General features: G+C 37.0%; 1 protein-coding gene and 1 non-coding gene across 2 annotated transcripts in view; one reads left to right on the forward strand and one right to left on the reverse strand.

Moving 5' to 3' along the window:
- The window catches only part of igf2r (insulin-like growth factor 2 receptor), a 56,033-nt gene continuing 32,186 nt past the window's right edge, over window positions 1–23,847 (forward strand). Inside the window, exons 1-9 of the mRNA XM_084737998.1 lie at window positions 1–244; window positions 2,996–3,135; window positions 13,411–13,529; window positions 17,737–17,835; window positions 19,380–19,512; window positions 19,805–19,916; window positions 20,028–20,136; window positions 21,390–21,549; window positions 23,053–23,242. Of these exons, the coding sequence (XP_084594124.1) occupies window positions 108–244; window positions 2,996–3,135; window positions 13,411–13,529; window positions 17,737–17,835; window positions 19,380–19,512; window positions 19,805–19,916; window positions 20,028–20,136; window positions 21,390–21,549; window positions 23,053–23,242 (1,199 nt within the window). The 5' untranslated portion in view covers window positions 1–107. The remainder of the gene's footprint in view (window positions 245–2,995; window positions 3,136–13,410; window positions 13,530–17,736; window positions 17,836–19,379; window positions 19,513–19,804; window positions 19,917–20,027; window positions 20,137–21,389; window positions 21,550–23,052; window positions 23,243–23,847) is intronic.
- On the reverse strand, window positions 11,146–11,217 carry trnaa-ugc (transfer RNA alanine (anticodon UGC)). Its single transcript has one exon. It is a non-coding gene; the product is annotated as a tRNA-Ala (tRNA).

The following is a 23,847-nucleotide window of genomic DNA, read 5'->3' on the forward strand; positions in this document are numbered from 1 at the left end:
TGTCATGTGGGGCAGCCACTTCCTACTGATTTGGTCCAGAGCGGATAGAGTCTGCTGTATCATGTCGTCTTAGTCAGGCTCCTCAGACAGTCTCCACCACAGTAAACATGTTATTTCAGTATAAATCTCACAGTTTCTCTCCTCTGGAGCTGCTTGTCTGGTCGGTGTTGTGTCTGGGATGTTTGCTGGTCCGGTCCGGAGCGCAGGAGGACACCAGCAGCCTGTGGTACCAGGACCTCTGCGGGTAACAAACACACACACACACACACACACACACATACACACCTCCTCCTGCGTGTGGCCGAAAGGCACTGCAGCCACAAACACAACAAATAACGTTACATTTAACCGCATCTCATCCTGTCATGTGCAGAAATATTCGGGCTGAATTTAATGCAGAAATATGTCATTTGACGATTTATTAGCTTATATCCAGACATGCTCACCCGGTATCACACCACCCTTGACATTATGAGAAGGTCTGCTGTTAAATTTAGCTCATAAACAATCAGTCAGTCAGCTCTTTGTTAAAGCTACAATATCAACTTTTAGATTCAGTTTGCTTGCTAACAGTAACCGGTTTAAGCTAGCTAACATCGGTGAAAACAGTTGTTTTGTTTGGGGAAAAAAAAACGTGTTGCCTCATAAGTTTAAGTCAGCTAGCTAGTTAGCTAACTTACTGTTAAATTAAACGAGCTCGATAACTCATTTAAAGTGTCTCGAGCCCAGCCAGTTAACAGTTACAAAGCTAAAGTGTAGCTTAGCCAACTGCTAACGTTACATATTAGCTCTGTCATGTAACAGCTAACAGCTAATTGTTAGCAACGTCAAATGACATGTCAATGAAAGAGACAATGGCATGACAGTTTTCCATAACATTACCGTCACAAGAGAGAGCAACTTTAACGTTTTAAATATTGTAGTTTAAGTTAGGAGGTTTAACTACAAACTGAGCGACCTGATGTGTATTAAAAAAAACTGTGTTTTTCTCTTAAACTCGATCTCTGTTTAGGCAGCAGTTGTTCAAATATTGACACAGCAATAAGGCAGAAATGATATCTGGGTTAGTTAACTCCTGGTCAGGCGGGTTGCAGACTTGTTTTGGCAGCAGGTCACATTCATTGCAAGGCAGCAGAGCTGTTATAGTTTTGTACTTTTGCTTTGTTTTTGTTTTTTTGTTTTTTTTTAAATTATTTTTGTTTTCAATTCAGTTTAGTTTCAGTTTAGCTTTCAGAGCGAGTTTAACTGTTTCAGTTTAGATTTATTGTTGAAACATGTCCTAGATTTGGATGAGTTTTTATTAGTTTCAATATTAGTTGTAGTTTTTCGAGTTTCAGGGATAAGATTCAAGAGGGTCAGAATAGGGCTGGGTGAGATGACTCTTAAATAATATCTCTATTTTTAATGTCTTCCACTATGTATTAGAGCTGCAACCATAAATCAAGTAATCAATCATTAATTGATAATTAAATTAATCGCCAACTATTTTGATAATTCATTAATTGGTTTGAGTAATTTTTTAACAAAAGAAAAATCAGATTTTAGCTTCTTGAATGTGAGTCTTTTTTGGTTTCTTTACTCCTCTGTGACAGTAAACTGAATATCTTTGGTTTTGTCATTTTGGGCTTTGGTAAACACTGATCAACATTTTTCACCATTTTCTGATGTTTAATGGCAAACAACAATTGATTAACTGAGAAAATAATTGACGATTAATTGACAATGAAAATAATCATTAGTTGCAGCCCTAATATGAAATAGCTAAAATTAGCTAAAGCTTAAACATTTATAGCAGTGAAATGCTACATACCCATTAATACAGCAGTGATATTAATCCAAAAACATCAGATATAATAGTAAAATGCTGACAAGGACCATTTACTACACAATGAGTACTTTTTTTTGTTTATTTATTAAGGTTTAAAATGCAGAACTTTTACTTGTAGTGTAGTCAAGGCTGAGCAATATGGACAAAATTAAATGCCTCAATATTGTTGATATCCATATTGTGGAAATGTTGTAGGAATGACTATGCTTTCACAATATATTAACACAATGATGTTTTTTCAATAATGTGGATAGAACTAAGTGGATAAGTTCAGAAAATTACATAATATTACTGTATTGTAGCCTTTAAAACCAGGAAAAGGCAATATCATATAGTGTTATCTCATATTACAATATCAATACATCACCCAGCCCAGTTCAGATAGGTATTATAATACAAACAAAACACTGAAGGCACATGATTCACAGTCATGTTGACCAGGGAATTTGAAACTGTTGTCTGGGGACCAGCAGGCATCCTTGAGTGGCTTTTTGGAAGTTAGAACAGCAAGGGAAGAAATAAGGTTGGCTGCTTTGATTGATTGGAATTAATAGTGATCCTAGTTTGACTGTTGATAGAATATGAAGACTTTATTGTCTTCAAACCTTAAAATAAAACTCACTCAGAGGGGATTTGTTGAGGTAAAACCCTCTCAGATTGTACCTCTTTTATGAGGGTCATTGACATGAAAAGGTTTGGGCACCCCTGATGTAGACATCCTCATCTTAAACATATGCACCAGTGTCTCCTCATGCTTGTTGTGTTGACAATTTTGTCCAAATTGAGCAGATTATTATAAGATTATACAAACATTTCCTGAATATTTTTAGATTTGTGGCTTTTTTCTTTATTACATTACTCTATACTGAGAAAATAAGCAATCTGAAGACTCCTCTTTGGTATCAGGAAAATTGTGAGACATTTATTATTTAAAAAAAAAAGATGTAAATAGTTACTGATAAGGAAATAATCATGCAGCAGTCATAGGTTTCACTGACACCATTGTCGACAGCCCTGCTAATCAGAAGATCAACAAGAAGGAAAAAGTGTCTTGACTGAAATTGATCTGATGCTGCAGGGCTGAGACATGATGTGTGTGTGTTGCCTAGAAGTTTTTTCCTATCTCTACTCTTCTTTACTTCATTTCAAGTACTCCTTATGTTGCAGTTATGCATGGAAGGCCATAGACAAGGATAATAAAGTGAGCTACACGCTGAGACTCTGTGACTCTTCACCATCAACCAGCTGTGGCCCCAGCACTGCTGTCTGCGCGCGGGACCTCACCACCAACACAGAGCAGTCTGTCGGTGAGTACAGTCTACTGGTGCACACTGGGACACAGTTAAGGTTTTGCAATTATGTACGATACCTCTTATCTGCCAGGTGTGGTGACATCATGGCACTCTTTTTGAGAGATAATGGCTAAACATAATAAAGAAGCTAAATGTGGAGATAAGAAAGTTTGAATAAGATTTTGTCAGGTTCTCATGTTTGAATGTAGTCTTTACAATAATATAATGGATTTACTGTTATTTTATAACTGTTAATGTGTCTAGAAATGTTGGCTCATGCAGTGAACTAAGGACTGTTGCGGTGCTGTTTATTTTTCCTGCCTAAGTCTTAGCTTTTTTTTTTTTTTTTACTGTTCTGGGTTTGGCTTTGTACCTGTGTACTTATAAAAACGGTCAACATCTTGTCATCTTCTTCCTGAGAAACATTACAGTAGTTTTACTCTGGTTTTTGGCACACTTTACGATTTGTTTAAGCCTCAGATTTAGAGTTTGCCATCTTTGCTATAATTTTACCATCATTTCCTCTTATACAAGGATGAGAATTTATTGACACCAGTGACATTATCGTTTCTGTGTATCAGTCTGATTCTTTATTGACTCCTAATCAATTTTAGTAAAGCTGACTGTAGCCTGAGAGCTAGCTGTCTAAGAGCTAACAGTCTGTCAGTTTTTCTAAAATCTATTGGGATGCACGTTAAGTATCAGGGCCAATATTGGCCTATCGAGGTATATCAGACTATATTGATATTGCTGTATATAAGTCAATGAATATCAACTATACTGATTCCTGATTTAACAGATCATGTCAAGGCATTTGTTTTTTCTTAGGCACAATGCTCTCTAAAAGGTAGTTTGGTTTGGTTGTCATAGTGATGTCAGTTAGATTTGGTTCAGTCACAGCTGTGGAATATTGACCCATTGATTTTTGCTCACTTCATCTTAGTGTTTCACCTTCATGTGGATAAACTACAGGTTATATTAAATGAGGCAATATTTGTACAGTGTTCATTTTCATATCGGTTTTCTTAGTCAAAGAAAAAAAACAAAACAGTTCTTGATTCCCATCCCTACTGTTGTAGCTCCACAGGACAACAACCTGTGCTTGCAGATTAATTTTGCAGGAGTTATCAACAAGTCATCCAGCCCACTATTCTGCTTTGTTCAAATTTTGATTACTGTATGTAACTTAGGTTTATGTTTTTGAGTAGCAAGGTGCATGTGAGCCGACATACTGTTAGCACTCTTTGACTCTAATGTGTCCCATGTGTCTTATGACAACCACACAGCAGAACATTTCACAGCTCTTTAGTGGCACTGCAGGGAGAAATCTACATTCAAGAGCCTGTTGTGTTTATATAACTGTGGCGTCTTTGTTTTGGTCACAGTTTGGTAATTTTTGCTACACACCCCATCCAGTCTGTTTATCTGAATTATGTGGCTGAATGTTGGTAGCGGGTCTGTGATCGTGGGTGTTTTCAACTGTCAAGTGATCTAATTTGACCACTTTTCACTGGCTGCTCAGAGGAAAATGTCTGCCTTTTTTCAAAAGGAGCTGTCCTCGTCCCAAAAATACACGGACGAACAGAAAAATACGATGTGTTTGTGTGGAGATTTTCAAGTGAAATCTGTTTTTAATGCTTTTTGTCATGAATATTTAAATTCAAATAACGTGATAATTTTAATACATTTGATTCATTGTATTGCTCTGCACTCCTCCTGTTTGGGATAGATGCACTTTTAAATTATGTTTGAAATGTGTTTTGACTTTTTAGGGATTTTTTAGGGGCTTGAGGTGTTTATCACCGTGGGGCAGTGACATCCAATACACCCATGAAATATCAGACAATTGTGAAAAACGCCTGCTGTCATTTTCAACAACTCAAGATGATGTCCTCAGATGTCTTGTTTTGTCTGACCACTCCAAACCCCAGAAATATACAATTTTCTATCATTTTTGACAACAGAAAAACATCAAATCCTCACATTTGAGAAGCTGGAGCCATCAAATGTTTGAAATTGTTGCTTATAATGAATAACAAAAATGATTATACAATCATCAAAAGAGTTGCCGATTGACTAATTGATTAGTCAGCTAATAATTTTATCAAAGAGCCTTAAAGTCTGTCGTTGTAGTTGTGTAAGATGTGATGGAAAAGATCCAACTGGAAAGCAAATGTTATTCTTCTAAATAAATTTGTCATCCATGAAGGGAATACAACCGCCAGTATAAAATAAATGTCAATTATATTTATAGAAAAGCATAAATTAATGTAACTTTAGCCTGTTTTGAGTTACATGTAGTTTAAACAGATATAAATCAGCCTTTAAACAGTGATAAGCTATTTTGAGATTACTTATCATAGGTCCCTGCTGTATGTCTGAGGATAAACACTATCATTACTGTTGATTTTTTTACTGAAAGTCGGCATCAAACCTGCGCAGAACTCAGTCCTGTTGCCGACTGAATGCTAAGTGAAGTGATGCGGTATGGATCAGTCTTTCAGAGCTTTATCAGTACATTAGCAGATCTGATCTCTGTGCTGATGAGGCTGAATTTGCTGCTGGTGCTGCTGCTGCTGCTGTGTGTCAGCAAGATCCACATCTCAGTAACCCCTCACTGCAAGATGGGAGACCAGAAGGAGCTATACTTTAAGCACCACCCACCATTCATATTCATATTGTCAAACTGTGTTGAACCAGCGAGAACCCCAGTGAACAAGTATGGACATTACAATTACCAAATACCAAATAAAAATTACCAAATAAAGGCCAAGATTACTGCACAGGAAGTAAAATTTCAAAGTACCTTCATTGTGTTTGCTCACACCATTACAGCTTTGAGGATTTTTGACTTCTTGTAGACCAAATAGCCTATATGTTATATATTTCGTTAGTTATTTTCATAATTTAATTATAACCACACCAACAATAAACATGTTTTTTTTTTCTTTGGCAGGCCAGTGAGCAGTGTGAAAAGATAAGGGCATGTGTGAGTTTTGTTGCAACCTGAATTGACAGATAAGTTCTACTTCTTGAGATATTTCTAAGGAGGAAGTAGGTTGTAATGCCCTCAATGTGGTTTTTAGAGCTAAGGTCTGAGTCAAACATAACCACTAGACTTTTTACTACTGGCTTGACTTGTGAGGTGAGATTACCTAGATGATTTTCCTGTCATATCAGATTGTTTTAGAAGATTCTCAGCTTTATCTTTTTTCAACTTGGAGTTGTTGTTCATCAGGGTTATGACAGTCCGCAAACAGCTGGTTGGTAGTTTCAGGCAATGAGTCATCTGGCTGAAGGGAAATGTATAACTAGATGTCATCTGCATGATGACAGAAATTGATTTTATGTTTTCTGATGAGTGGCAGCACGTACAATGAGAATAGCAAAGGACACAGTAAAGAGCCCTGTGATACACCATACATTATCATATTTTTAGGAGGCATACTTCCCGATGCAAACAAAGAATATTATCACTTTTTTTTTTTTTTACATCTATGGTGTCTCAAAAAGGGGTTAGGGTAGATTTTAGCTAAATTTTGGGGTGGGTAAAGTACATCCAGTGCATAAATGTGTGATTCTGTTTAGTTATTTTATTACAAGACCATAAACTGAAGACGTTCTGACACATAATGTCACAGCTCATCACTAAAACTGATGTTCTAACAGAGCAGGTGAGATTCAACTAAACTACCTACCTAGCACTTAGCTGCTGACTGCCTTTACTCAAGACAGACAAGAATCATGGTTCCTAATTTCACTTGAACGTAAATTTATGATGCTTTCATTTTTTTGGGAAGAACTGTCTCTGTTAGGTTGCGAACCGTTTCACCACAGTATAAAACATGCAGGTGTTTGCTTATCTATTCTCATGTTTGTGTAACTTCTGTTGTACTGCTTCTTTTTTGAGTGATAAGCCAAACCACAGAGTCATGCTGTTCAGTTGTGGTGAACTTGCAAAGCTTTGACTCCCTGCCTCTCATTCAGACCTGACCTTCAGTGAACAGAGACGTCACTGATCTCTATTCAATCACACCAGGATAAATTGATTATTCTGAGGCAGCGGCTGTCATGTCATTTTGTCCTCTGTTTGGAAGCAGAAAAACAGTCTTACCCCTCTTCTTCTTCCTCCCCTGTAAACCAATTTAAATGTAATAATAATGGGAAAATGAACCGAGCTGAATCAATTAGTCAATCAACACAAAGTAATCTATATCAAATTTGTTTTATCTACTAAAATGCCAAATATTTGCTTCTTCGACCTTCTTTAATAGTTTTTTTTAATCTGTGTTTTATATCATTTTGAATTAAATACATTTGGATTGTGTTAATCAGACAAGACAAGATGTCAGCTTTGGCTATCAGAACTTGTGTTGGGATGATTAATCAAAAATATATAAATAGATTAATCAATAATGAAAATAATTGTTAGTTGCAGCTGTAAAAATGTATTCACCTTTACATGTGTTAACATTGTACAAATTAGTGCTGCAATGATTAGTTGACTGAAAGAATAATTATTTTGCTAATCAATTAGTCTAATCGTTTCAGGTATTTTTCAAGTGAAGTTGCCAACCATTTTCCTCTTGTAGCTCTTCAGATGTTGCTTCTTTTCTTTTTCTAATGATTAGGGATGTAATAATAGCAAAAAACGTAAGGTGTGACAATTACCATGATAAAATATATATATAGTGATATTACAAAACAAAGAAAATGACAACTTGAAAAAAGGTATTTTCTATTAACTTAAAGTGCTTCTGCTTTTCCTCTTTAATGTTAAATAAAGGTATCTATGACTTAAGTGTGTGCAAAAAAGTGGCATGAATTGTCTTTGGCAATGAATGCTTGAGTTATATTTGTACAATTACAAAAGAAAAACAATGCAACTGTCTGTAAAAGAAACCTGTTAACCATATCATGTCATGGAATATATATATACAAACATCAAGGCTTCTTGTCTGAAGGTTCTCTGTATATATTTACAGTCAACCCAAGAGTAAGATGGATTTTGTCTCAATTTCTTGACTTCATGCTTAACTGATCTGTCTTCACAATGATCATCGCCTGTTTTTTTTCTCTCTTCCTTGTCAAAAACCTTTTTCATTTTGCTGTCAGAATGAAACTTGCTAACTTCCCTTGCAAGCATGAAAGCACTCTGGCACGGTTCATTGTGCCCACATCAGTCAGATTCATTCAACTTTAGTTTTGCTCCATATTTTTCCACCCCAGGTCACAAGCACCCCCAGGCAATGGGCCCCCTGTGGGGAGGAACCCACAGTTTAAAAAATGTTAATTTAAGTTTTGGACCAGTGTGCTGCTTCTATTATCATTCATGAACAAACACATTTGTGATGAATCACCTGAAACTGTACTGTATCAGAATTAAAGCCTCTACCAGTATGACTTTGTTGAATCCAATACTCATTGTAGGGGAGAAAAATTCACTGTTTGCTGATATGGTGGCCGATATAGTGAATTTTTGACTATGTAAAAACACACAAAAGGCCTTTTTGTCTTAAACAAACTGTATTAAAGAAGATTACACATTTTATTTTCACTTTAAATAATTTAATACATTAACCAATTGGAGGGATGAGCACTAAGAAAATAAATAATCAATAAAAAGAAAATAAATAGCTTAATAAACATAAGCGCTGTTTAGTATCAGTCAGTATGTTAATAATGTCACTCAATTCGGGGCAGACTGTAGCGCCTCAGCATTTAGGGCTCCTCTCGTCCTCATATGTCCCCCATTGTGCAAAATCTAAATCAACCCTAGCACTGTTTTCTGCATGGTAGCTTCTGTAAAAATGCTTTCATATTGGTGCATATTGGTAAACATGTACGTCAGCAATATATTTGTAATAGGCATGTATCAGGCTGACGGACATATTGGCTGGGGTGTAATCATAGTCACACACTTCGTACACTGCAGCTGTATTAAACAGATAAATTTTACCTAACGATCTCATAAATATTGACACAGACTTTCTGTGACTATTTTGGGCTGTTCCTCAGTTTTAGTTACATTCAGTGTCTCCGATTCTGCCCATGACCTTTCTGAAGAAGACAGGCTGTCAGACAGAGTTATTTCAGAGTCCCACAACAACAACTTGTCCTGCAGTCTGAGGTCATGACCTTCCCCTTGTGACAAGTCTGTGTTTGATAGCTCTCAGCGAGCTCTCAGAGCATCGTCCGACTCGGATTTCTGAGGTTGACAAAGAGCCGTGTTGCTCACCAAAGCCCCTGGACCGAAGACTGCAGACTCATGTTGTTGTGAATTTATGTTGCCATCTTACGTTATTAAGATACCCTCTAGTTATTTTTCTAGAGGAAGATCAGGTATGGAAAGTGAAAGAGGTGAGAGGTAGTAAGCAAGAAGAAGTTTGGTCAGATGACTTGCAGTTAAATCATTCATGCTGACTAATCAATCACATGACCCAGGATCACATCATCGAGCATAAATGTCCTCCAACACAAATAGACGCACATCTCATGCTCTGCTCTCTCTCTCTCTCTCTGTCTGTTTGCTTGCCTCAGGCTTTATTCATGCTGTCTGGTTGCACTGAAACCACACAGGATCTATCCTCACGCTGTGACATTCACGTCTCTTGTGCTTCCTCAAATCAAAATCTTTGGAGGAACAAACCCTCACCTCACAGAAGAATTGAAAATTGCCTGTCAAAAGTTTGTTGTTGGCTGTTTCATGGAGATAAGAGGTTGTAGTCCGCTTGGATTCATGTCATGTACAATGGATCACATTTGTTCCCACTTTTTGTAGAGATGTAGTTTCTGTCAGTTCTGATCCGATTCCAGTACCTGAATTTGGATATCTGCTAGTACTGATACCATCATTCTTTTTTTCTTGATGTTATAATTATTAAGGATTGTTTCTTCTTCTTCTTATTATTATTAATAATAGCCGTAAAAGATTACATCAGCAGAAACTGAGCTTCACCCAGGAAAGCTTGTGTAGTTTGTGTAATGTAACTTTTATCATGCATCAGCTTCAACCATTGTGGGGCGCTGTAGGATTCTGGCTTGTGACATTCACATGTGCAGTTTATAGGCTGACAGCTCTCATTTGCATAATTATCCCATGATGCATTGCTGACAATTTTTGTGTAATGTAATGTATTTTGTGCTGGTGGTAGTACATTTCTACATTTCTGTTTCTAGAAAACATATTTCTTTTGGTACAGATCCTTGCAAAAAATCACACCGTGATCATTTTAATGTACTTTTCAATGAAAATGAAAATAATGATCCAAAAAAATGATAATTCCCTTTAATATTGTGCAATTGCAATATCAGTCAAAATAAATATAATTTCAAATCTTTCAACCTTAATTTAAATTAGAGGTACAACTAACAATTATTTTGTGTCATCTATAGTTTCCTGATTGCTTTTCAGACATAGCATCTTTCTGTTAACTGTTTGAAAATAGTTTAAAGTATCATAACAAAGTCCAAGGTGATGTCTTCAAATCGCTTGTTTTGTCTGACCACCAGTTCTAAACAGATAATCCCAACGGGAATCAATATCTACTATCAGTTAAGACAAAGGAAATAATCAAATCCTCATTTACAAGCTGACACTAGGAAATGTTTGCAGTGAACACTTTTTTCTTGTTAATTAACTTGATGGTTAATATGATTAAATATTTAAACAATTAAAGAAATCCTTCTGCATAATGAGTACTCTTACTATTAATACTTAAAGCTGGGGTAGATGGTTTTGTTTTAGGCTTCATCGGGGTGTTCAAATTAGATAATAATAGAAGAGGAAGCGAGAGAAAGCATGAGGCATGCTTTATCGATCCCCCTTGGGGAAATTACATATTTAGGCTTTGTTGTTATATTTATACACACAGTAACAAATAAGACCTATAGACATGCATCAGTGTCTGAGTGAAAGAGCACCTGAAGGGGGGTTTGGTGCCCTCCATATTATGGTCCGTGCTGGACTTGAACTGGCCACCCTCCAGTTCCCACTGCTGAGCCACTACCACCCAAAAGACTCACTGGAGATGCCGGGGATTGAACCCGGGGCCTCATACATGCAAAGCATGCGCTCTACCACTGAGCTACATCCCCATCTACGACCTTTGAGTGTGATGTAATTCAAGTGGTCTGAGTGACAACCAGACTTCTGCTCCTCCTTTTAGCTGTTAGTATTTGACGACTGAATGGAATAAGACTCAACAAGCCAAATAAATTTTGACGATAATACTTATGTACTTCTATTTAGGTACGCATGAAGTACACATTTGGCTTACAATTGCAAAATGACAAAGAAAAACAGTAAATCCTGAGTTGTGAGCTAGCCAAGAAATGTTACAGAAAATACTGATTATGAAAACAGGTAATCGTTTCAGCTTTATCTAATCAAAATGTCCAGAAGAATGTCTGTCAGTGAAACCACGCATCCTGCATAATCAACTTCTCAACTCCTTATCTGCTCTGCTCAGTGAAACAGTCATAACACTGCCACAATATGACAAATAAAAACTGTAGCTGAAAATTACAGGACAAGTTGAAGCAGTGCAACAGGCTGCCACATGAGCCGTGTTTCATCTGTGTGATACACAGTCATGCCTACAGTTGTTGTGTAATGGTGTTAGTAGGTCACACTGTTGTTCAGTTGCATTCCTTTATGGTCTCTTTGTGATAACAGGCCTGCCATAATCAGAGGGGCCAGAGAGCACTCACAGACACAAACACACTACAAAACCTCATGCAAGTTTCTCTCAGACTGACTACAGGAAGATCAGAAGAAAAGAAACTGAAATACAAAAACCAGAGGGTTAGGAAAAGGTCATCAACTAAACAAAGATAGATGCAAAAGTACAGTTCATTATAAATCGAATTGTAGTTTTAATGCTTCACTGAAAACAGTGTCAGTGTTTGTTCTATGTTCTACAAGTTTCTGTTCAGGCTAAATATCTGTTGGACTGTTTTCTGATTGTTGGACCTCCAGGAAGAAGGAAACTGATTATTCATTGACATTTTTTGTTTATATTCGATGCAGCAAAGACAGGTTTAGCTTGTCGTGGCTCTAAATTTGGTTATACATCCACAGACATCAGCTACTCTCTCAGTAACTCAGTTAAATTGAGTGCTGTGAGTTTAACTGCCCCAGTCTTAAAGGAATAGTTCAGATTATTTGAAGTGGGGTTATATGAGGTACTGTAGTCAGTGTATTAAGCACAGTAGATGGCGTTTTACCCGTCTGTAGTTTGGAGAAGCAGCAGGAGAACAGGGGTAGGAAGCTAAGCAATGTACTGCTGTGGACAGGGTCAGCAGGAAAACATATTCTAGCCACCTCAACAAAAGGCCCATCTAAAAATAACAATACAAATTTAAGTCCACACTATATTTTAGGGATGTCATGATTCTTTAAATCCAATCCATTTAAATCCATTTGATTTGACTTTCAAGGTCAGGATTTAATTAATATTTTTGTCTGTCATTGTTAGACTTAATGATTTTCGTATGATATGATTTGTAAGGATTGATTGATCCTGGCTTTATGTTCTGACAACTCTAATTTACACTTTCAAGTTCTTTAAAAAGACATTCTCTATGGTGTTAAGTGTGATATAAGCTGATAAACTGCGTTGTGTTATCCTTGAAGTGTTGCGTTTCTCTGGACATGTGCCGGATGCCACAAGTAAGCAGGAGTGGAGAGAAAAAAAAAATCCTAATGCTGCCTCGATTAGTCCATTTGTTTGTGTTACTGCATGACTTTGGTGAACTAACACTTTAAAATGCAGAATTTTCTCAAACTGGGTGAGTGCCGACTGCCATCTACTGTGGTTAATTCACTGACTATGGATAAGCACCTCATATTACCCCACTTCATAAAATCCAAACTCTCCTTTTAAAAGTTCGTCATGTGCAGAACGTTTCCCACTGCTGTCTGTTTCTGTTCACATGATAAATGAAGACTGCACTGACAGCAGGGTCAAGATATTGTGGTACAGAGGTTTATCTCGTGTTTACAGAACATTGGGTCAGTAAAGGTTGGTCAGTTAAGACATTATTCTGCCAGACACACTAACCTAGTCTGAGAATGTGTGTGTTGCACAAACTTTCATGATTCATTCATGCATACACTTTCCATTTCTGATACTTCAGAGCTCCACAAGAAGAGTGGTAGTGCATAAAACAAAAAGACAAGGATGGAATGTGAAGTCAGTATTTTCACCCTTTTGTGTTGTTATAGTCATTCTTGTTGACATATTTAAACAAAAAGTAACCGTAACTGACTGTGTCTTTACTGTGCAGGTGATCTGTCACTACGGAGGCTCTCTGGCACGGTGCTGGATTTCAACAACACGCAAAAATGTCCAGAAAGCAACAACAACATTCAGACCAGCATCAGCTTCCAGTGTGGGAAAACAATGGTAAGACTCAAACACACAAGGACGTGTATTTAAATGGATGATTTATGCTTTCCCAGTTGCTGTATTTAGTTTAGGGCAGTGGTGGCCTGAAGGTTAGAGAGGCAGACTTCAGATTCAGACAGGACCTTGAGATTAAAGGGGGAAGCGTCATGTTTTTCAACCTGGTCCAGTAATGAGTGAAACTGCTGCAGCCATGAAACAGGCTGCAATGCAGTCCTTATATGGGCAAGTGCAGCTGTCAAAGTACATTCACTAAAAGTGCTTGTTTTGCCATTGACAGCCTCTGATTGTTATAGTAAGTGTCTAGTCTGACTCACTGGCTGCACACTGCGGGTATAAATCCTATTGGTCGCTTGCTTCAAGTGGCATTGCAGCGTCCGCTAGGTATGTTTTCAAAGTCCCCGGGAAACTAGAACAACCTCCTAGTTGAAACCTACATGCTGAAAATGGCAAATATATGCCTGGGATGCTAATCGTACAAACGTAAACAAGCTAACAGCTTGTCTTTCCACTGTCACCAACTCTGGTTGTTTGATTGAAATAAACCCTTAATTCACCAAGGTAAATGTGAAAATATTCAGGCTTTACACACCGTTTCTTCCCGCTGCATTTCTGATGTCCAACCTCCCACTTACTCCTCTCCCAATATTTTCACATCTAACACCAAGAATTAAGAGTTTATTTTGACCAAACCAGAGCTGCTGATTGTTGGAACAGTGGGAAGATAAATCAGGATGGTTTTGGTGAGTTTTAGTTACAGTTACAGATATGAAATGACTCTTTCTGTAAATGGAGTCTGTTGGGTTTGGCAAGAATGACAAAACAGCTGTTTTTGGTCAAACAAAGGATCTTACACTTCATCTGTAGGGACACTTTCACCCTTAGAACAACAATCTTAGCCTGTCAGTGACAAAACAAGCACTTTTAGTGGACCTACACTAGACACAAAAACATGGGAAAATAGGGTGCAGGTTGAAAGTACCAAAGTTATCATTTAATGAATATTGGAATAAATGATGAGTTCTTGGTATTTGTGGCTTTTTTTCTGATATGCTAGTTAACACCTGGTCTTCTGAGTCCATTCTTCACATCAGAAGCTTGTGGAAAAAATTATTAGTTTATTTTTCAGTTTGTAACTGGAAGATCAGTACAAGCCAAAATCGGTTTTGGCCTGTTCAGAAACCTTTTTAATGATACATATGGCCATGTTATCATGTTTCAACTGCATAAATTCAGGTGTTTTGAGTTGTACTCTAGATGTAGTTTATTGCATGTCATCAGTGACCCTTATTTGAATGTGCTACAGAGGTGCAAACATTTCCACCATGAACACTTTGACTGTTGTGCAATATTGAGGAAATGTTAATGTGCCTTGCTTCTTTCTTGTCAGTTATTTCTTTTCAACATGTTATGACTTGCTCATGTGTTGGACTGATACAAAGATTATACCCCTCCCTATATTTTTGAGCTTTCACTTCATTCGTATTTCAGTGAGTTTAAATTAACATTAGTGTTCTTTTCCCTGAAACTCATAGAAAAAAGCTAAATGATATTTTTTGGATGTCAGACACATCTATCTGCTGTCAGCTGCAATGAAAGGAAGTGAATCTGTGACTGGAAATGATGCAGAACAATGACAGTCAGCTGCTAGGCTATATGTTTCTGCTCACTGAGTCAATAGTGTGTGTTTGTGGTTTCGGGACGGCTGAGTGGTGGGTTGACATTAATGTGTGTCATTTCCTGTCACAAAGACGAATTTTCCATTTCGACAGAAGTTGATTGATGCTTAATTTTCGGTTTAGAGAGTGTGAACTGGATAAATGAAAGTGGCTTTTCTGAAAAAGTCTATCAAATTGTGAAAAGAGAAAGTGCCAAATTTATATAATAGAATTGTAAAAACAATTCGACTCAGCAGAACTGTGCCACTGATGCCACTGAAGATTTAAAGTTTGTTTAGTTAGTTATTTTCAAGACTTTCAGACATGATTTATTTTTTGCTATAAATTGCTTATGTAAAAATGGTTTCACTCTTTGTCTTGGAGTGTTGTACCAATCAAACACAGACAGTTTTGAGGGAGTTGAAGTGGACAAACAAATTAATATGACTATATCAATTTAAAAGCTTTTTTATTTATGTTATTTACTAAAATATAGGCCGAACACTCTCAAATTGACTTTGATAGAGTAACCCAGTGGCTGTGGTATATTCTTTGTCTTTTTCTTAAAATGACTCTCTGTCAGTGGTAAGATTAACTACCAGACTTTCAGAGCTGAATAGTAAGGTTTAAAGTACGGTGATATTAGGTGTGGAAATCTGTTGGCACCTCATGATTTGATTGGATTCAGAGGCTTATGATGTGGTCATGAAACGATTATTGATGCATCTTGGTGTACCAGAATTAGATTTCTATATAGGATTTATTTTTTCTCACTTTGCAACTACTTGCTACTTTTAAAACGCAGAATATTTGTAATGGACCATTATTAGTTTAGTTACACACAACTTGCATACAGTGTGGCTCCTGTCCAGGTCACATTATTGCACAACTTCATAGAATCCAAAATGCTTCTGTACACTTGCTTTTTAACCAAGGGGTGCCGGTCAGATTGTATCCAACTGCAGTTGCTCACTCTCTGCCATCCTCACCAAAACTAAAGAAGTAGCCCAGTTAAGAATGTAAACATAATGTATATGTTAACATCTGTTATGATTCATCAACTAATTGTTTCATCCATAATGAACGTAAAGACAGGTCTTATATCTGTGACGTAATCTTTCAAGACAGAATTGTGATGCGTCTTAAGAATTGTTTTTCCACCCTCGGTGATATTATGGAAAACTGTGGCTTAATTTCATCAGTGATTTGTCTCAATATTTGATTTTAATTAGCCCATATCATTGCTTTTTGCTACATTTAGGGCTACTAATAAAGATTATTGGGCCAGAAATTAATCTGTCAGGTTTTTTGATTACTGAGTAGTTGTTGTTGTTTGCAAAGGTGAATTTTCTTAAAGGATTGCAGTGTTAGCATCAGGGTGTGAGACTTCAGGCCTTCCTGCAGGAAAAACTTGGATAAAGATACCTCATTTATTTAACTTGCTTAGTTTTGCTCAATTCATGGATGTCAATGAGACCTCATAGACATTTTTTAGATAACTTCAGACTACATCAAAAAAAAGGTCTGTTTTAATGCATTTATTTGTTTCTGACTCTGGGAAAGTGTGAAAAACCAATACCAAATCACATGCATTTAGGCTATTCTATGTGATCTTATAATGTTGCAAATATTACTAACATAATGTTTTTCAATTCCACTCACTGAGCGTTCTCTGAAATTCCCCGGGGAGGCCCACCTCCCACTTTGAAAACCTCTTTATGTTTATATATAGTAGCTTGTAGTTTTCTTTTTTGCCTTTGTTGATGCTTTTAGCTTGTCTTGGCGCATTACAATAACCACGTGTCGATCAGAGGAACAGAGTGAAACCGATGACAGAGATGTCAATGTCAAACCATTGCTTCATAGTGATACTAGGTTCAAAGGCTTCCTTCAATATATTTTATAACTTTCATCCTCTTAGTCTTGACAGCACTAAGTAAAAAGACCGAAACTCAAAATTCAGTTTGTCAGAAATAATAGTTCTGTTGTTCCTTCATAGTGTAGATCAGTGACACGCTTCAGCTGAATCGAAACACCCAGAATCACTGAACTTGGGTAAAAAGGTATATTATGACAGATGAACAGTAAAAGAGGTCTGTGACGAAGAAGTTGCTAGTTTCACTACCTGGAACAGCCAATAAAATGTGGACAAAGAGTGAGAATTAAAAAAAAAACACTCCTCTCTGTCAACAAGTGTTCTGGAGAAGCTCTTGAGGAAGCACTGAACCTTCAACGTGAACCTCCAGCAGCAGCAGACTGTGGTTGTAAATATGGGCCCTAATTACAAAGTTAAACATTTATATACATTTTAACTTCTCCTGACAATTTAAAAGAAACCCCCGCATCATTTGAGTACAAACAAAATAAGTGCTATATATTCTGTATTACAACAGAAACACTGACACGTAGCATAAAGCAGCACATACTAAACCCTTGCTCTTGTTTCTCTCTTTAGTGCAGAGCTGCTTGTTACACAGCTCTATAAAGTGTTAGTCACACATATAATCATGAAACTGTCTTACTCATATTCCTGTGTTTGTGTGCCGCAGGGGACCCCAGAGTTTGTTGCTGTGTCTCAGTGTGTGCATTACTTTGAGTGGAGGACATACGCCGCCTGCAAGAAGGATAAATTCAAGCCACACAAAGAGGTACGTGGTGGAACGTCTCATGGGGCGTCTGACTCACTGACAAGACGGTTTTAGATGTGGGAAGGAACAAAAGTGACAGCGTACCTGTCAAGGTGTGATATGCAAGAAACAATGAGGCAGAGAGGCGTTTCAGAGGAACAAAAAGTTGTCTTCCTACACTCATAAGGCTGTGCAGAGTTTACAGCATGTATTTATCAGTGCAGAGGACATGTCACATGAACTAAACATTGAATAATTCAAAGAATGCATGAAATTAATTAAACTTGCTCTTTTAGCAACAGATATCTGTTGCAAAAGAGCAACAGACCTGTATGTTTGTTGATCAGATGGAAATCAAACAAAATAATATAGTTTATCAACATTTTTTACTAATTTATGAATTAACAGATTGGGAAATCTTTTATACTTTTGTGCTTCTGTGAATCAGTTGTTGATTAAATTAACCAAAGACTGCACATTTATTAAAATGTTGTTGTATTGTTTAGAAATGTTCTAAATTCAAGCCCTGCAATAGTACGAATGACTTATGACACTTAGAAGTTAAAAGAAGGGTTGTACCAACAAGGATTCATTTTTAAACCAGATTAAATCATGGTTCAGCTTTAAATTATGTTTCACCAAACTATCTTAAAATGAATAAAGATTAACAAAATTCTCTTTAAACCCCAGTTTAGCTTTTAGTTGAAGCCTTGACTAAATTCAAACATTGTAGCACTAAAACTTTAAGCTGCAATTCAAACTGATTCAGTATTAAATTGAAACTTACACTTGAGTAAGCTTAACTTTTAAAATAGCTGCCTTTTTGAGACGGAGTGAGAAAAATCATTCTCTGCCTGAGACATTAGTAGGGTTACTAGATCAACCAACTTTTTAGCTAGCTAGTAAACGCTCTAACTTTTTTTGTTTACTTTTTTGGTAGTGAGTGAACTTTTTTTTAGCTAGCTAGCAAACAATGTGATGTTATATAGGTTTTTAGCCAGCTAGCTAACAATATAGCTTAACAAAAAAACCAAACAAACTCAAATGTACTTTTTATTTATCTATTTATTTTTATTTGGGTAAGTAAGCATGTCCATTTTTAACTCAATTTTTAACTAACATTTAATTTCACTGGAGCCTACATCACTAACCTTGGATTGGATTAACTAAACTGAGATTAGTTTTTAATCAACCCAGTAACCTAGTTTCAACCTAGTTTTGCTGAACTCTGACTAGAACTAATCTTAGGCTAAATTAATCTTTGTTGGTGCCACCCAATCTAACTGTGAGTTTATTACACTGACAGATAAATCAGTTTAGTGGAGATTTTTGTTGCATGTGGGCACATTAATAAGTTACAGTCATTATACTGTCAGATGCTTCAGACCTATACAATGATGTATAGAACCATGTTCACAATCAGGATGTCCAAACAAGCTGTTTCAAGGAGGGCTTTCTTTATTTTCAATGGCCTCTATAATTTAATTTTCCTCTATAAATGGAACTTCATGCAATTATGAAAAAATGTTGGTGCTGTAACATGAACCTGCCTTCTCTGTCTCCAGGTGCCGTGTTACGTGTTCGACTCGGACGGTAAGAAGCACGACCTCAGCCCTCTGATCAAAGTGAGCGATGGCTATCTCGTGGACGACGGTGACGACAGCATCGACTTTTACATCAACATCTGCAGAAGTCTCAGTGAGTATCTGAGGGAGGGTGGAGGGAGTATATAGTAATACTGAGCAAATTCTGTGTTTTTTTTTTTTTAATTAAGTTGCGAGAAATTCTTGAATTTGTTTCCTGATTGACTGCTATGAATAAATTCTAAATTGTACCCACCATGCCTATGAGCCTATCACTGCTGCAGTACTGTAGCTTGGACATTACTGCTAGTATCTGTATATTCTAAATTGATATTTGTTCAGTTTTTAATATTTCCAAACTTCCTTTTCTTTCCCATCATCTTCTGTCATTCCTCATAATCTCTCAGACCGTCCAAGCAGTCCCTGTCCAGAGGGCTCTGCAGCCTGTCTGGTCACCAGTCAGGGCTCCTTCAACATGGGTTCTCCCAAGAAAGAACTGGAGCTGCTGTCCAACGACAGGTATCTTCTTACTGTCATCTCATGTTGCGTCTGTTTGAGTTGCAGCCCCCCACATTTTAATTAAGAAATGAGCCTGTTTTCATGTTGTTTCTTGTCTCTTCTCCTCTAAAGACTGAGGTTACAGTATGAAGTCAGTGCTGATGTGACTCCTCCAGCCATGTGCAACGGACACATTCCTGGTGTCACCATCACTTTCATCTGTCCATCAAAAAGACATTCGGTAGGTTACACACACACAAACACACACACACACACACACACACTCAAAAGTTAGTGTTGACACATTTAGACATTTCAATCAATTAGAGTCAGACTTGATTCATACAACACTTTTCCTATAAAAAAAACATAAAATAAGAAGAGCGCTCATTAAAAACAGGAAGTAAAGAATCACTGTCATCAGAGAAGAAATACCAGAGGCAGGATAAAGACTCAAAATAACAAGATAAGGTAAATAATGTAAAATTAAAAATCAACAGTAGATAATTAATGCATGAAAGTATATAAAGAATAATAATACAGTGAATAAAATTATAGAAAAAGTAAGAATTTATATAGAGATTAATAAAACCCAAAATAAAAGGTCAAGTGGTGAAGGATAAACAATCCAAAAAATAAAAATAAATAAATAAGTAAATAATAATAAATAGATAGAATAAAACTAACAGCAAACAGACTTAAACGTATAAATAAACAGACAATAAATAAGTAGATGAAAAAATAAATGAAGTTTAAGGTCTTCAGGCAAGATGCCTCACCTTAAAATCGATTTAACGTGTGCTCTCTTTCTGTCCTTGTCAGCACACGTGCAGCTGAGTTTTGTAGTAACTGTAGTTGAGCTATTTTTTTCTCAGGGAGACCACAGAGTTGCACTCAAGCGATGTTCTTAAGATAATAAAATGCAGTTTTAGTTACATTTCTAATATGTGGTTCAAGACTAAGATCAGAATCAAAGATCTGATTTTTCACTTGTTGAGTTTTAGTGTCAGTGCTTCCAGTTTTGCATTGAGTTTCTCTCTGTGAGCCTCAGAACCAATAACTAAGGCTTCAGTTTTGCCCTGGTTGAGTTGTAGAGGTAGGTTTTCTGCATGACCACACTTAATCTAGAATGCAAAAAAAAAAAGCATCAGTTGCACCCGAGTCATCAGGAGACATGACAATGTACAGCTGTGTATCATCAGTATAACTGTGGACATTTATGCTGCGCCTCCTGATGACATTTACAACTGCCAGCACGTGGAGATAAAAAAAAACTCTGACCTAAAATTGAACTCTGAAACACCACAGTCCATTTTACGGCTTTTTGATGGCATGTTCTTTCATGCTTAAATAAAATTCTTCATCAGTAAGACATGGTTTAAAACACTTGGAAATAATTTGTTGCTTCTGTTTGTTTTATTTGATCCTGCTTTTCTTCTTCTAATGTACTTGGTAGAATTCTTGCTTCTCTAAAAGTGTGTTTTGGCCTCACAGGGCAGCCCTCCTAAGATGACCGCAGAGCTGAACTGTCGTTACGAGGTGGACTGGGTGACTGAATACGCCTGTCACAGAGACTATCTGGAGAGCCACACCTGCAAACTCACCAGTGAACAGCATGACATGTCCATAGACTTAACACCTCTCACTTTGAGCTGTAAGTAGTTCTTCCTCTAAACCACCATGGATCTCAAATTACCACCCCAGAGGGCAGTGCCCAGTTGCATAAACCACTTTAAGTTTCAAATCCTTATGCAAAATATTTCCCTAAGCTGAGGGGCTCATTTAGGAGCATTGCATAAAGTTTCTTTTGTCATCTCCTAGACTAAGGCTTTAATGGCAGTTAGTCTCACTGTAGTTCAGTTTCACTTTAATCATCATCCATTAATGGTAGGACTTGACAGCATTACTGTCAGTGTTAGCTAGCTTTTCCAAAGTGGCTACCGAAGAGAAAACAGCCAAACTGGACAGAAGAATAAGCAAAGCACAAGCACAAAATCCAAAGTAAATGCATCCCAGCCATAACACATACACACAAGTAGCAAAGAAATATGAAAAAAACTACTACGACAGCAAGAAACATCGACAGGAGTCGACTTCAGTAAAAACGATATAGCTAACGTTAATATATAAGAGAGTTACGTGAAACTCTTCATGTTAGTTAAATGTGACTGCTTCCTGTCTCAGTGTTGGGAATAGCTGCATACCATCTCAGCAGTGTTCCTGGAGAGCAGTAATGGAGGGAGAGTAGAGGGAGAGATGCTTTATCAAGCTTCAGAGTGTATGTACATTATGAAATTAATTATGTGAAAAAAAAAAGCAGAGGCATTTTGTCCTCCAGGAGAGAATAACCTGACCAGTGTGCTCTAAGTAATATGAATGTTAGAGCCATGCTCCAACCACATATTTTTATACAGTAATTAAATCCCTTAAGGAAGTGATTAAATGCTCAGTGAACTCAGTGAACATGTCTTCATTCCTTAAACTGGTTCTTACAAGGCAGAACTACAAGAGTGAACACACAGGCACAGAAAGTATTTCTGCCTCATGTAGGCATGAAAGTAACACGCTCGAAACTTCATTCCATCTCTCTTGAATTATCCACGATTGCTAATTTGACCTCTATGAATTACTGGCTGGTAGTGCTTTTTTAAAAATCCCAGATAGAGGAAGTAGCTTCATGAGCAAACTGTACTGACCTTCCTGTTTTTTTGCCAGCTCATTGTTAGAAATAGAAAAAGATTATTTCCACTTATTGTCACGCTTCATGCATGAGCTGTGTGCCATGATGTAGGCCACAGTTTACGGTCAAACTGGAAGTATCTCCTGACGTTAACACACGTGGTTGTATGACTTTTTAAAATCAGGTAAAACTTCTACTTGAAGCCATTTGCTGTCAGGGTTTTCCATATTCATTATCTCCAAGCAATAGTCCCTTTTTAGCACCTACTTCCCGAGACCTGGATAATAAGATTAATTAAAAAAAAAAAATACTCAACTTACTAGTAATGTTACGTCTGTGATATTAGTCGTAGTTTACTTAATCTTATGCTTAACCTAACACGGTTCATTAAAACTTACAGTAAGTATGATGTAGTATGATGATAATAATCAGTCATATTTGTCGGTTTAAACCCTCTCTGCCTTTTTGTGTGTTTAGCCACAGATTATCCATATTACGCACATTCTGGGCCCAGTGACGGAGATGAAAGCTACATCTACTACCTGAATGTTTGCGGAGAAATCCCCACCAAAGAATGTGGCGATGATAAGTTCATATCGTCCTGCCAGGTGAAGAAGACTGGAGACGTGAAGAAGGTGGCTGGGAAATATCACAACCAGACGCTACGGTAATGTGTGAATCAATGTCAGTGTGAGGAAAAAAAGAATTTGCAATAACGAATGAGCCCTTAAAATTTAAAGGCTTTGTTGCATTTGCAAGATTTCTTTTTTTTTGAAAGTATAATAAACGTTTTGAAATGCCTTGTAGATTATAGCTTAAGTGTAAACACAAAATTGCATTAAAGATCCTAATTTTAAAATAGTGATCAAAATTTGAGTTTAACCCAAGTTATAAACAGGAACCAAAAGATTTCATGATTTAAAAAATAACACTTTTCAAGCACTCACAACTCATTTGCCCACTCAGGGGTTTTGCTGCTACAGATTTACTTGGACTGGTGTGACCAGTAGCTTATGGTGGCTAACATTAGCTGATGTTAGGAAAGCTGTGTAACTGATATTACTGAGTCAGATCACTGACTTTATGAGTAATTTTTTATCAGTTCGCAGATCAACATTTGAATGGTTTTATCACAAAAGCAGTACGAGAAATAAAACCTTAATAAGACCTTTCCTCATCAGAAGGGATGTTCATCACTTCCTGTTTGTGATCTTGTTTCACTTGCTCTCAGTCACTAATGATGCTTGATATTTATATGTTATAACTGATGCA

Source organism: Lutjanus erythropterus, chromosome 15 (genome assembly GCF_056507025.1).
Source record: "Lutjanus erythropterus isolate fLutEry1 chromosome 15, fLutEry1.hap2, whole genome shotgun sequence".
In the NCBI taxonomy this organism is placed as follows: Eukaryota; Metazoa; Chordata; class Actinopteri; order Lutjaniformes; family Lutjanidae; genus Lutjanus; species Lutjanus erythropterus.